The sequence below is a fragment of the Schistocerca cancellata genome, chromosome 9, assembly GCF_023864275.1.
Source record: "Schistocerca cancellata isolate TAMUIC-IGC-003103 chromosome 9, iqSchCanc2.1, whole genome shotgun sequence".
In the NCBI taxonomy this organism is placed as follows: domain Eukaryota; kingdom Metazoa; phylum Arthropoda; class Insecta; order Orthoptera; family Acrididae; genus Schistocerca; species Schistocerca cancellata.
The window spans coordinates 257,791,455-257,804,987 of NC_064634.1; the positions used below are offsets into that span (position 1 = coordinate 257,791,455).

The 13,533-nt window shown below is 39.8% G+C and overlaps 1 protein-coding gene across 1 annotated transcript in view; it reads right to left on the reverse strand.

Annotated features, from left to right (window-relative positions):
• LOC126101347 (odorant receptor 42a-like) overlaps window positions 1-1,193 on the reverse strand; it is a 40,782-nt gene extending 39,589 nt beyond the window's left edge. The window contains exon 1 of the mRNA XM_049912017.1: window positions 445-1,193. Coding sequence (XP_049767974.1) covers window positions 445-1,193 — 749 coding nt within the window. The remainder of the gene's footprint in view (window positions 1-444) is intronic.
• Between the last annotated feature and the right edge of the window lie 12,340 nt (window positions 1,194-13,533).

The following is a 13,533-nucleotide window of genomic DNA, read 5'->3' on the forward strand; positions in this document are numbered from 1 at the left end:
TGAAACTATATTTGAATATTTTTGAAAAAAGACAGTTGTACCTCTACTAACCCAGCTTAGCCCTGACAGGCAACGGAAGCAAATAACAATAAATAATCTGTTGAAGTTGTTATATTTTTATTTTCATTTTTTTCTACCTGTGATGAATCGGCAATATAACTGGAGGAGGACTACAAATACATTATCAGGATCGACTAGCTTTATTAGATTGCTATTCCTTCATGAGCGTATTACGACTTTGGAGAAAAATAGAAAATATTAATTTGGATGGCAAATGGAAATTTCTCACTGCTCCTGCGCAGTATGTGACTAGCCACCGGGCGCTTTAATTTCTGAGGTGCAGTAGAGGTCACCGGATCCTTATTGCATACTTGCGGATTTTTAACGCTGCATTTTTAACATTTCGTGTCTCACAGCATAGTTGTGTTACAGTATCGTACGTACCTGAGGATTTCTTGATGACTTTCTATGCACCGGCGCAAATCTTTGTACATTTTACAGTCATATTCGACCTCCGGTGACTTGTCATTACAGATACGATACTCTGTTATTGATTTCGCCTCAGTTCTCAGATTCTCCATGCGTACCGCGAGAATCTTGAGCTGTGCGGTGACTAGCACCATTACGGCCACGAACTGGCAGTCGAGAACAATGCTGATCTTCCCCAGCCAGAAGGCCGAGCAGCACTGGAGAGCGTAGGACATTTCGTAGAAGCGGTAGCTACCATTGCCCGACCAATCGTGCTGGACGAATGGCAGGCGGTGTTGGCCGGGGTAGGCTATGGCGGGCATCGGCAGCCAGAGGCACGCCTGCACCAGCATGAAGAGGAAGCCGGAGAGCGGGAAGCGCACCGCGTATCTCTTCGAGTCCTCGAGGACTTTTTCCAGCTGTGGGTCCTTACCGCTGTACTCGTCCTGCGAGGACACCAGCGCGTCCAGCCGGCGCACCAGGGCGCTGTAGAGCTTTCGGTCTCGCACGAAGAGGCCCATCTTCATGACACCGCTGCCGATCGTGAACGTATTGGACAAGACGAGTGTCGTCTCCTCCATCTGCCGCCAGATGAAATACACCGCCAGAGCACCGTCCACACAGGTCGCCAAGCCCATTGAGAAGATGATGGCGCCATATGCTCGGAAGAGCCACGAGTCGTTGAGTGGCCACACCCCTCCCAGGAACAACAATCGGATGCTCATCTTGAGTACCGATCGTCCACTATCTTTCCAGCATAGCCGCTTTTCCCAGCCGTTTGCTTCCATCTCTCCGAGCATTCCACGTTACCACCGAACACGAATGGCACCGTCAGACCTACTGCTGTCTTTTCGACTGGAGTTGCGAAAGTGCCGAAACGAGAGGGTCCAGATCTTAGCGAGATAGGCGGCACAAGGCCACGGGATTCTCTTAAGAAATCCGTGTCTAACGTAGCGTGTAATTAAATATGAAAGTAACAGTTTAAACTTTCACCTGAAATTGTAGCTATCGTCGCGAGACGTGAATTATACAGTGGCCCAGCGTTAGTCAAAAGCTGACGTACTCGCATATTTACCTCTTGGTTACACAATATAAACAAACGCAAGAAGTCAATAAAATTAAATAATCGAGACTCTACAGTACCTCGATACTTCATTTAACACGTTCGCTGCATGCGATCTTTAAAAATTACGACATTTCAATTTACGTAACTGCGTAGCAGATAAAGGAGAAATTTTCGGCCATCTCAAGAAATACGCACATATTCCTGCATTTCGCTACCAATAAGAAATGAGTATGGTACGGATTAACAATATTCTGTAAAGAATAAATTAAGTTTGTCATTAAAGACGGAGCAAACGCTCATACTGAAGAGGGGTGGGACGACGCTTTCGGCACAGGCTCTTAGTAGACACTATCTCACACTGACCTCAAACGATTAAAGGGAACCACGAAAACTCTGGATAGGCGCATGGGGATGTGAGTTCAGTTTCTCTCTGAAACTATTCCAGGGGCTTCCTCACTGCACCACCTCGATCACTTTTTTTTTCCTTTATTGAGTTTCGATTCCGACCGAAGGGGGCGGACTGGCAGCACCTTAGTACGCTGCTCTTCAGCCTACAGAATTTTTAAAACATAAGAAGAAGATAATAAACAATAAAAGCAGGCGATAAAAACGGTGACTTAAATTGTAAAATGGCGGAAAATTGTGGAAGTTAAAACATAAAACAAAGGATTGGCGGTGCTATCAAAATACACAGGAAGCAGACAGGCAAAATAGTAGACAGACAATTAAAAAAACACGGTGACAGTCTGGTTTCTGTTCGCAAGAGATATAAAAATCACACCCAGCGACAGTATGATTTCCGTTCGCAAGACTTAGGAATAGACGCACAACACTTAACCAAGGCGCTCAGAATGCCCCAGCTTATATACAAATATATAGGTTGATATACACAATATAACAGGACAAATGTTGTCACAAAAATCTCGAAAAGTACTTGACCGATTTACTTCAAATTTCTACACCCAGTTAAAGAAAATTAATGAAAAATTAAACGCCTAAAAAAACCATATATCGTGGTAAACTGACTGTATTTGCTATCGCGAGAAGAAATTACGGCAGCGATACCCATCTTGAAGATAGTACTATCAGACGTCGCTATCTAGTGAACGAAAGCTCGAGAATTTGACAGAAACATGTTTTCAGACTTTTATTTACTGGTTAGCTGCCGTTGTTAAATATGCAATGGAACATATATAGCGGCCACTATCATCAATAGGTATGCCGCTGGTGAAAGTGTATTCTATCCTCGCATTCCGCTGACACACAGTGATTAAATATTCCGTTCGATTTAACGCAGTTGTCCCCTTTTTTTATTTTTCTTCTGTGTCCTCTCCCTACATTCGGCTCTTTCCCCCCTCCTCTGTCCAGGGCCTTTCCTTCCCCCCCCCCCCATATGTATGTGTACTCTGTAGTGTAGTGCTTTCCGTGAGTGTTCAGTGTTGTGCGTCCACTTTTTAAGTGTTGCGAAAAGCCACCATACTATTGCTAGGTGTGTTTTTCACTGTTGCGAACAGAAACCAGACTGTGGTCGGGGGGGGGGGGGTGAATCGAAATGCAATAAAGAAAAAGAGTTGCAGTTTTCCGTGCGACTTGCACTCGCTATGAGTATCAAAGAGGCACTGAGATAATAACTTCGTGTGGCATACATGAAATATCCTCCGGGCATTGCAGCTACTCAGAAACAAAGTAATCCATATTCTCAGTGAAAGTATTTCCCGTCTTTGATCTTGTGGACATAATGGAGGACTGCTGTGAGTAAGCTAAATAAAATGTTATTCTTTTGTTTACCTGCTCTATCTAACTGCACAGGTTTATTTAAGTAAAGATACAATGTAGCGTTATTCACGTGTTCAGTGGAAATCGTTTGTAGCTGGAAATCTGGTCGGCTAGTACCTCAGTCATTCATTATACCGAGCTAGATGGTGTAGCGATTAGTAGCGATTAAGTTGCTGGACTAAGATTCAGGAGAACGAACGTTCAAGCCATTTATCACTTACCACTTAAGGCAAATGATCGGCTGGTCCCCATGTCAAAGGAACGGTCGATTTCGTCAGACACCCTTTCTCGATGGAATCTTGTGTTCGGTCAGCAACGTTCTCGTTATCTAAGGCATATTAAGTCTTACCCTTCATTCCTGCTTTTTGTTCCATTACGCAGGAATTCATATCCGGTGCCTTTTAAGAAGCAAATCAGACGGCAGTAATAACAGAAAGCAACGAAATATTTTCAGAAGTTCCTAGTTGCAACTTGACGATTTTTTATGTAGCTGTGAACCGGCACGTACAGAAGAGTTCATGATTTCTAGATATTCTCATATTTCTTGTCCCTCCAAAATGCCCACTCTCTCTCTCTCTCTCTATCTCTCTCTCTCTCTCTCTCTCTCTCTCTCTCTCTCTCTCACACACACACAGACACACACACACTCACACTCACACACACACACACACACACACACACACACAAACACACACACACACACACATAGCCCGTTGTTCATCTCATTCCGTTTCTGTTCAACTTCTGCTTACTTCACCCACAGCATGGCAGCATGGCCATTAATCACAATAAGATCTAGAGGCACATATGACTGTACCCTCGGCCATTCAAGATCATTTAACCCTTTGAGTACCACCATTAAGAAAATATATAATTCTAAAGTTTTTTACATAAATAACGATTTTATCATAGTGAGCTATGAATACAAGAGGAAATTTGGAAAATGCAAGGTTTCGCTTTGGAACATAAACGTAAAATTTTGGCAAAATGAATCTTTGTAACCATTGTAAGCAACAAATACAAGACTAAATTGGCAAAAGATAAATAATCAGTTATTTTAAGGAGGTGGTTTCATTTTGGAACCACAGGGACGTACAGTTTTCAACCACCCATCATTTCATGTGATAGATTTGAAAGCAAACTCGCCTTTTTCCTAGACAAAATCTCACACCTCTAAATGTCCATTAACTCATAACTCCTAAGGCAAATGACAATCCTAAATAAAAAGCAAAAATGCGACGAAAAATTAAGAAATTTGGTATCACAATTACATGCTGTCCCAATCGTTCCATTTATATAATACTCATAAAAGTTGTTACACAAACTCAAATTTGCGTTACAGTAACTTAGAAATACTTATTTTCACTGCCAGTGGTCTCCTCAATATGCCTACTATTTAAAAAACGAGTGTCAGAATCTCATCCAGTCACGCAACAGAATCTCCGGGTGGACTGTTACTTTGAACGCTATAAGTGACTGCTACAATGTACTATATTCGTAGAAGTACCTCAGTGTACCACCAGAAGTCTTTGTTTTGCAATAGCGTCGGTGGATTGATACGAAAGGCATAGGTACTTCAAAAAAAATTAATAAAATTGTGGTTTCAGGCAGAAAGCACTGGGGCTCAAAGGCTTAAGAAAACCATAGGAGAATGTTTCAGGAAGACGTGCAGAGATCTGAATTTTGTTCCTGGAGTGTCAGTTCTTAAAGTTGCTCTGTCACAGCTCAGCGACTACACAGTCTCTAGCACCAAGAATTAAATGCGTAGCGTTCGACATAGCCCGACGAAGGCTCTGCACTCTACTGTCATGTTATTTACAAAACTGGTTTGAAACGTAAAAAATATTTTAGAACATTCTATAAATTTGATTGCATGTTGAATACAGTCTATCAGGTACCTACAGAAAATTTTATAAAATGCTATCTTCTTTTAAGGCAACCTGGCCTTTTGTTTTTATTTACATATTTTTATACAAATATTTTGGTTCATTTACTTGAATCATAATGCAGCAAATGTTAAATGGGTTTCCAGAAGAACTGTAAGTAATTTTGTCAGGTGAGGTGTTTTTTTTAGAAATGGAACAGTGTTTAAGTTGGGTACAGCGATCTCTTAAATGCTAGAAAATTAGACTTTCACGAAATTACAACCTAGTTGTTCAATAAGAACAGCGATGTTAACTTGATTAATGGTCTACATCGACAGTTTTACAATTTTCTTGATCATTGATATCAGCCATAGTCATCATAATACCTCATTTTTCCAGTGTATGTCACATATCTATCTCGTAACCACATTTATTCATAAAATACCAGTACAAGCAACTTCATTAACTTCGAGCTGTCTCCAACGCCGAGGGGGGACAAGTTCAAACATCCCAGAATCACTCATGCTGTGTCACTCGTCCACGATCAACAACATTTGTCAAAATCGAGATGACATCCGAATACAAAAAGAATGGTTCAAATGGCTCTGAGCACTATGGGACTCAACATCTGTGATCATCAGTCCCCTAGAACTTAGAACTACTCAAACCTAACTAACCTAAGGACATCACACACATCCATGCCCGAGGCAGGATTCGAACCTGCAACCGCAGCAGTCGCGCGGTTCCGGACTGAGCGCCTAGAACCGAACGGCCACCGCGGCCGGCCATCCGAATACAGCTGGAGCACGAACTCACCAGTGAAACTATAATTTGGAACAAGTTCTTAATAGTCATGATTCCAGTTTTTAACACATACATTGTTCCTCTTTGCTGTAGGTCGTCAAAACACACGTATTCAGAATTCTCTTGAAGTCGACATCCGCCATTTTAGTTACCACTAACATTAGATTCTGGAGGAGGTGTTTTGACAAAAAATTCCAGGTTTCGTCGTTTACGAGCGTACCAGTTATTCTCATTATAATCCAAAGGACTTACATTTCATTCGTCGTTGAAGCGTCACATGCTTCTCGTCTCGGTTATTAGAAACGGATAACAAAATCGACGCGAAAAGCACCGTATTACTGAATCAAAGCTGTACTTAAGACGATGAGAACGTCCGAAGTATCTTCTTCACGCTGTGTGATTCACGAAAGCACTATAACATTTTCTGTTTCATAGAACTGACTCATTCACACGACAGAGATTAAGAACAAGAATCAATCGTCTGGTAATGTTCTGTAACATCTAACATGGCGGCACCTGCTTCGCAGCAACGTACAGCCTTAGTCTGAAGCGTCATTTCCCCTTCTTATACCTCCATGTTCGAAACACACAATATAGTCATGTGACATGTAGAATAAGATCCAGTCACTGTTATTACTTTATGAGAAGTGGAGCTATCATTACAGTTCGCCTTTGTTAAAGCTGAAATTAAGCCCACACTTTAACAGTCGTGTGACTTAAAACAATGATGTTAGCTATGAAACACTGTAATTGAAATTATTTCTGCTAAATTCTCAACATAAAAGCAGTACTCATCTGTTTAATAATCGAGCAGATAAAACATAATAAACAAAATTTGAAACATTATTTTTCCCGCTCTTTTTGTACATATTTGTTACAATAGCCAGAATTGCCTTTCCGGACTTGAATTTCCTGTCTGCCACGCTGCGCTTCATCTGGTCCAATGTTCACAAGGGACTCGAAGACATCTTATCGGATTGGTAGGAGGCATTTCGTTTTCAGATGACTCCTCAAAAATGAAAAATATGTGTAAAATGTTTCTTTTGTGCTACTATGAAAAATGACATCCACTTTTATTCTTCAGCTCCTAGTTTTACATAAAATCTATGCCGTCTTTATATTTTCCACGGTTGTCAAATCCATCACGAGACTAAAATCATACTAAAATAAGAAGTTGAGTGCGAAGGAAACGTTGACTATTAAGAAATCCGTTGCAGTAAAGTAGATAATATGCAGTTCGCCTGCTTAGATGACTGGTAACGTGCTTGCCTCCCGTGCAGCGAGGCCGAGTTCGATTCCCAGCCGGTTTGGAAATTTTCTCCGCTCATGGACTGGGTGTTGAGTTTTCATCGGCACGCAAGTCGTCCAATGTGGCGTCGACTGAAATAAGACTTGCACTTGGCGGCCGAACGTGAATGGGGCCTTGCGGCCAACAATGCCATACTATCATTTCATTTCAGATAATCGCTTCATCGTCGTCCATAGAGTTTTGAAATTGAGAATCGGTGTGTATCCCAGATTTCTGGACTGATTATGCCTCAGGCTATAATTTAACGTATTGATCTCGCAAAATGTGTTAGCAATTGGATTTTTATTTTTTAAAGGTCTTGCTGAGAAAATAAATATTAATTCCTGAGACATATTTCTGCGTGTAACCAAACAGTGCACGAGACTTTCACAAACAAAAAATCTTGACTGAGAACACTAAAACAAATTAATAATTACGTTTACAGCATAATTTATGTGCAAATAGTATTCACGTGTCAGCTTACCGTGATATCGTTTTCAGTACATTGCGCTTTGTGTCTCATGTGTGGTCTAAGCGTTTGCGTCTGACTTCCTTGCTGGATAGGGAAGAGATGTGTAGAGAAAGTTCGAACAGTTTACAGTGGCATAAAAACTGTTATTGGTTAAAGAATTCTCAGGTTGCGGAGAATGTATGTTGTAAACTGCAGTGAAGTAATTACGCAAGTGACCACAAGTGATTAACTTGCATACGCTTGGACTGTAGATAACTCACCAAGTCGGAAGAAGACGTGCATATTGGTCCAAAGCTGCATCACATAAATGGAGAATTTCAACTTTACCGCTATTTATTTTTAGGGAAAAAATGTTTCGCTTAACATATACGCTTTCTTGTTGCTGTAAAGCGCGCTGTGGCAGATAAGTATTTACGCGTGTAGTAATGTTGTGGAACCACGTATTTGTGAGAGTGCGAAATAACATTTCCTACCAGGTGTTATCTCTGGTCTCAGTCTTTTAATATTCCAGATCGCTTACTCTGTGGACCCGTGAGTAGCTGGAACCTTCAGATAATTTTTGGACGTAATTTAAACAAATCAACGACGTCAGTCTACGCCATGTTGTGCACCGAATTGCAAAGATTGCACTGCACCTTAAGACATCACATCCTATTCGCATAATCACAACCATCCTTCATGACAACATCGCAAGGTAAGATCACAGTCTCTGGTACGACCAAGACGCATTTGACTTTTATCACACTTCACTATGACAAGAATTGTTTCTGTTAAATATTTAATGTACAGTAAATAATAGTGGAAGTTAATATGAATTCGAAATAATTCTGTGACGAGATTTTATGTTTCGGAATAGAACTGAATCGCGACATCTCTCGCAGGTGCATACGTAAACCAAAATCCTTAATTGTTAATTCGTTTTAAAAAATTGTCTCAGAAATTTATTGAAATAGTTCAGATTCCATGTTCCGACGAGGTTTCCGCTAGATTTCCCTCCATTGTCTAACATACAGCAGAAGTTGTGATTCCCTTGCAAATATCTCCAATCTGGAACGCCTTTTCCAGACTCCTAAGCTAATATGGCAGTTGGCTGACAAGAATAAAGTTCTACATGAAGACTCGTGTTCTCATGGGTACGGAAAGCAAGATGAAAAAAGTAAATAGTATTGTACTAACAGCTAAGTCTACCTATTATATTATAAAGAAACCCATGTAACAGTGCATAAGCAAATTTATGAGAAAAAAAGTTATCCACACTTAAAATAAGGTTGGTAGATTTTTTTTAAGAGATGGTTTAGCATCATGTTAATAATCCTGTTACATGCCTTCACGTAAATGCGTGCAAAAGTACCACCATGACAAAATGTTAACACATTATCAGTATAGATTCTTCTGATTTATCTACAAACAAGTAGAAACAACATTTCATTTTTAGCGTATTTGTATTTATTCTGTCAGAATGCGCATTTGTCGGCCGCAGTGGCCGAGCGGTTCTAGGCGATTCAATCTGGAACTACGCGACCCCGATAAAATGATCTGTACTTCTACAACGAGGCAGGTAACAAATGGCAAATAAATATACGATATTTTAACTGTGTATCGCAGTCTGACGGGTTGCGTCAGCTACCTGGGTATAGGATTTCTTCTGGTTAAGCAGATGGGAGAACTAGTTATTAATTCAAATAGTACTTCAATACTAAATTGTAGTAGACATTAATTTCAGTGTATAATCAAAATAAGCAGAGCCAGGTTAGAATTTAAAATGCCGTCCCGGACGAAGCTATTACCGACAAAGTATATACTCTAAAAGAACAAAGCTGGAGAACAAAATCGAAATAGTCCATTTCAAAGGAACCAACAACTGGTAAAATTACGAAAATTTTTTGGGTAATCGAATGAGGATTTGAACCCCACAGCACCAAAATGAGAGTCCGTCGGGTTAACCGCTGTAGCGACTAGCTCTGTCAGCGCGTAATCGTGTAAATCTAAACGCTATTGTTGTAATAGTTTGTCAGTCGGATTTTTCAGTAACTTATCTGACCAGCACTAAACTCCCTGTTTTCAACTTCCACTTTCCCTTATGACTGCTTTTTACATACATATAACTGTATGACAATGAAATTAACGTTAAGTGGCTGCTAAAATCATTATTGAACAAGATTTTACAGTCTATTCCGTACCCATGGTAAATATAGTGCTGCTGGATCCACGAAACTTATACTGGTTTGTTATATCGATCCACCGCAAACTAAAATTTCCATAAAAAGTACAAACAATTCAATCATTTTATTCCATCATTCAAAACAAATTTAATCTTTAATTAGAAGTTGAATTACATATGCGGAGTTACATATACAAATCTATTGCGCAAGCCATTGAGCAGTACATGGAGAAGGTGTTTCGTACCAACATAGCCCAGAATAAAAGCGAAAAATATCTGTATCCCTTTGTAGGTACCCTAATCTCTGTTATTTTTACGAATCTTACAAAGAACATACGACAGAGGCAGTAGAACTGTTACACAGTCTTCCTTTAAAAGCAGGTTTCTAAATTTAGCGAACAAGGTTTTGTGAGATCAGCGTCTATATTCTTCCAGAGACTGAATTTCATTTCCTTTAGAGTCTCTAGAAAATTTTCGTATCTTCTATACTGACCTACTACCGTCCTAGAAGCGCATCTTTGTATTTGTTCGACACCTTCTTCGTAAGGCATCTAAAGGAAGAAGGAAGGAAAATTGTGATTTAACTTTCCGTCGACGTCATTAGAGAAAGGAAGATTAAATTTCAACTTTCCGTACAGCGTGGTCGTTAGTGACAGCACAAGCTCGAATTGGGAAAGGATGAGAAAGGAAATCCACCGTACCCTTTCAAACGACCAACAGCGTCATTCGTCTACAGCGTTTTAGGAAAACCTGAGCCGCTGTTCTTGATAATGTGAGTCCCTGTTCAACGTTAGAGGACTCTAAAACACGGTATCGGTATTGTCGACCGTTCTAGCGTCTTTCACGCTGTTTCCTCTTCATATTTAGCGCAAAGTCCAGTACTTTTCCAACAAATCTTCCATTCGTCTTTCCCGAAGCTACTATACCGAATTCGCCCTACTTCCTATCACTTCTTAGTGTTACCCCCATATAGCTGTGACTGGTTACATAAATTTACCATTATTCTTGAAAGCTGTTAGTATGTGACTTTTTCTCTTTGTCGTGGGCATTATTCTGAATTCATTCACGTTTAAAGAGCGTTATCACTCAATGCTCCAAGTCGAAATGCTCTCTCACTCAAGCGTTTTCTCTCTATTATTGAACGACGATACTTTTATGCAAATAATATTGTCAGGGAAGAGTCTTAGAGGGTTTCTAACACTACGTTACAAATCGTTTACGTATATCAAAATTATTAAATATTCTATAACACTTCCTTGGGGCATACCAGATTTTATTTTCGTTTGTGTAGAACGTTCTCCGTCTAACATAACATACTGTGTAACGAAACTGTTGTTACGTGGGGAAGACAAAGAAATTTTGCTGGGGCGAAAATTTCCAACATGGAAAAGAGATTATTTGATTTAAACAAAAAAACTCAAAAATTTGTTTTTATTTTAGTATTCCACAGACATCAAGAGATGTGTGATCATGGGGGTGTTTCTTAATGATCACATTGCCCTCCACCACTCAAAGATATACTTTGAGACAAATGCAAATGTTTACTGCTAAAACAGTTTCCAAAACATTACACTTTAGTAATTAGTTCTCCAGTGATACTTACGTAGTTCAGTTGATTTCTTATACGTGTCTTAGTTTGGTGTGACTCGGAGTAATCTGCTTCGTGCTGCTGCTGCTGAAGTAATCGTTGCCTCGGTCCATTTCATCTGCTAACTGGATGAAGGTACGTGAATTCCATGTAATAATCCAGGTACTAAGTCGCTTTATAGTGGTTTATTTATGTCAATCTGCACCATTTCTTCTTAGTGGGAGCCCACTCCACATAACAGGCTACATAGTCACAATACTGTATTACAACAATTAGATTCTTGCACCGACGTGCGACACAGTGGTTGCGCCTCAAAGCTGTCTCCCAACTGACTATTCTTGAGCCTTGTGCTCCTCCTATTTATACCTTTTTTAACAATCAAGTCAACAAAACTACAGTGCAAATTTATTAAATTAACAATTAAAAGTTTAACATTTTTATGAGTAACTACCCACAAGACCTTGCTTATTTTATGCTGAAACTGGCGTATACAATAAAAAAGACTTTTACATAGGATATAAATCATATTATATAAAATACTGAAAGATAACAATGCTAGCCTAAATTTTCTTAATTATGGCTTGATTTGTAAATGCAAAATATTGCGAATATATATTGAACAAGCATGACCTACTAGTAAACAAATGGATTAATAAATTTTATGAGATTTAATATATTACGCGAAATCACTTATTAGATACCATTGGAAATACGGAACTTTAAAAACAAAATGGTTCAAATGGCTCTGAGCACTATGGGACTTAACATCTGTGGTCATCAGTCCCCTAGAACTTAGAACTACTTAAACCTAACCAACCTAAGGACATCACACACATCCATGCCCGAGGCAGGATTCGAACCTGCGACCGTAGAGGTTACGCGGTTCCAGACTGAAGCGCCTAGAACCCACGGCCACACCGGCCGGCCTTTAAAAACAGAAATGTACTTATTAGATATCATTGGAATTACGGAACTTTCAAAACAGGAATGTAAAACAAAAGGACTGTTTTATTTCAACTGGTCTCTATTAGTCAAAAATTCTTTGAGTTTATTCATGTGTTTGTGAACTCGAACGGGCTTATCATGCTAATGAGTTGAAAATGTTCTGCAGTGTCGATCGCGCTACGAAAATATGGGAAGACGGAATCTAGCTGTTCGCCTTTCTCTACTACTTACAAGGTATCGTGTGGCAATAAAACGAGCTATGTTTCACACGAGATTTTACTGTTTACAATATTTTTATCAAATAATTCTTTCACGTTTAATTCAGGGACTATTTATATTTCTCTCAGCCTCAATCCTTTTTTACCGCCTTATTCTGCTTCAAACATCTAAATAGATCATGCAGATTAACATGTGTCGGTGTTTCTTTTTAGTTCATTTCTCCTCAGGACTACATGCAGAACGTTTAATTGGGCTAGTTGTATTTTATGTACTATTGCAACATTTTCAGTTTCACTTCGCATTCCGCGGTAAATTATCCCTAATGGGACTTCATATTTTCAGGTGTGCGAGAGCTCCTCGTAATGGGGGCCGTCAATAAAGTGTGCCTCCAAAATTTTACAGCTTCCCACCAGCGGTTTGTTAAGAAAACGTGTTTAATTGTTTCCATTAAAAATGGTTGTAGCTATTTTTGTTATGTTTTTTATTATGTTGATAATTTTAACTTTAGGACCGTTTGTATACAGCTGAGTGAAAGGCATTTTATCACACAATACGCGTTTCGCGTTTGATTTTTAGGCATTTATACTTCAGTCTGTACTTTGTTGTTCGCCTATCTGTCCTTCTATAAAGACCCCTTTATTCTCAGGAACGGGTAGAGTATCATCAGCGAGCGAGGTGGCGCAGTGGTTAGCACACTGGACTCGCATTCAGGAGGACGACGGTTCAATCCCACGTCCGGCCATCCTGATTTAGGTTTCCCGTGATTTCTGAATCGTCAGGCAAATGCTGGGATTGTTCCTTCGAAAGGGCACGGCCGATTTCTTTCCCCATCCTTCCCTAATTCGAGCTTGTGCTCCGTCTCTAATGACCTCGTTGTCGTC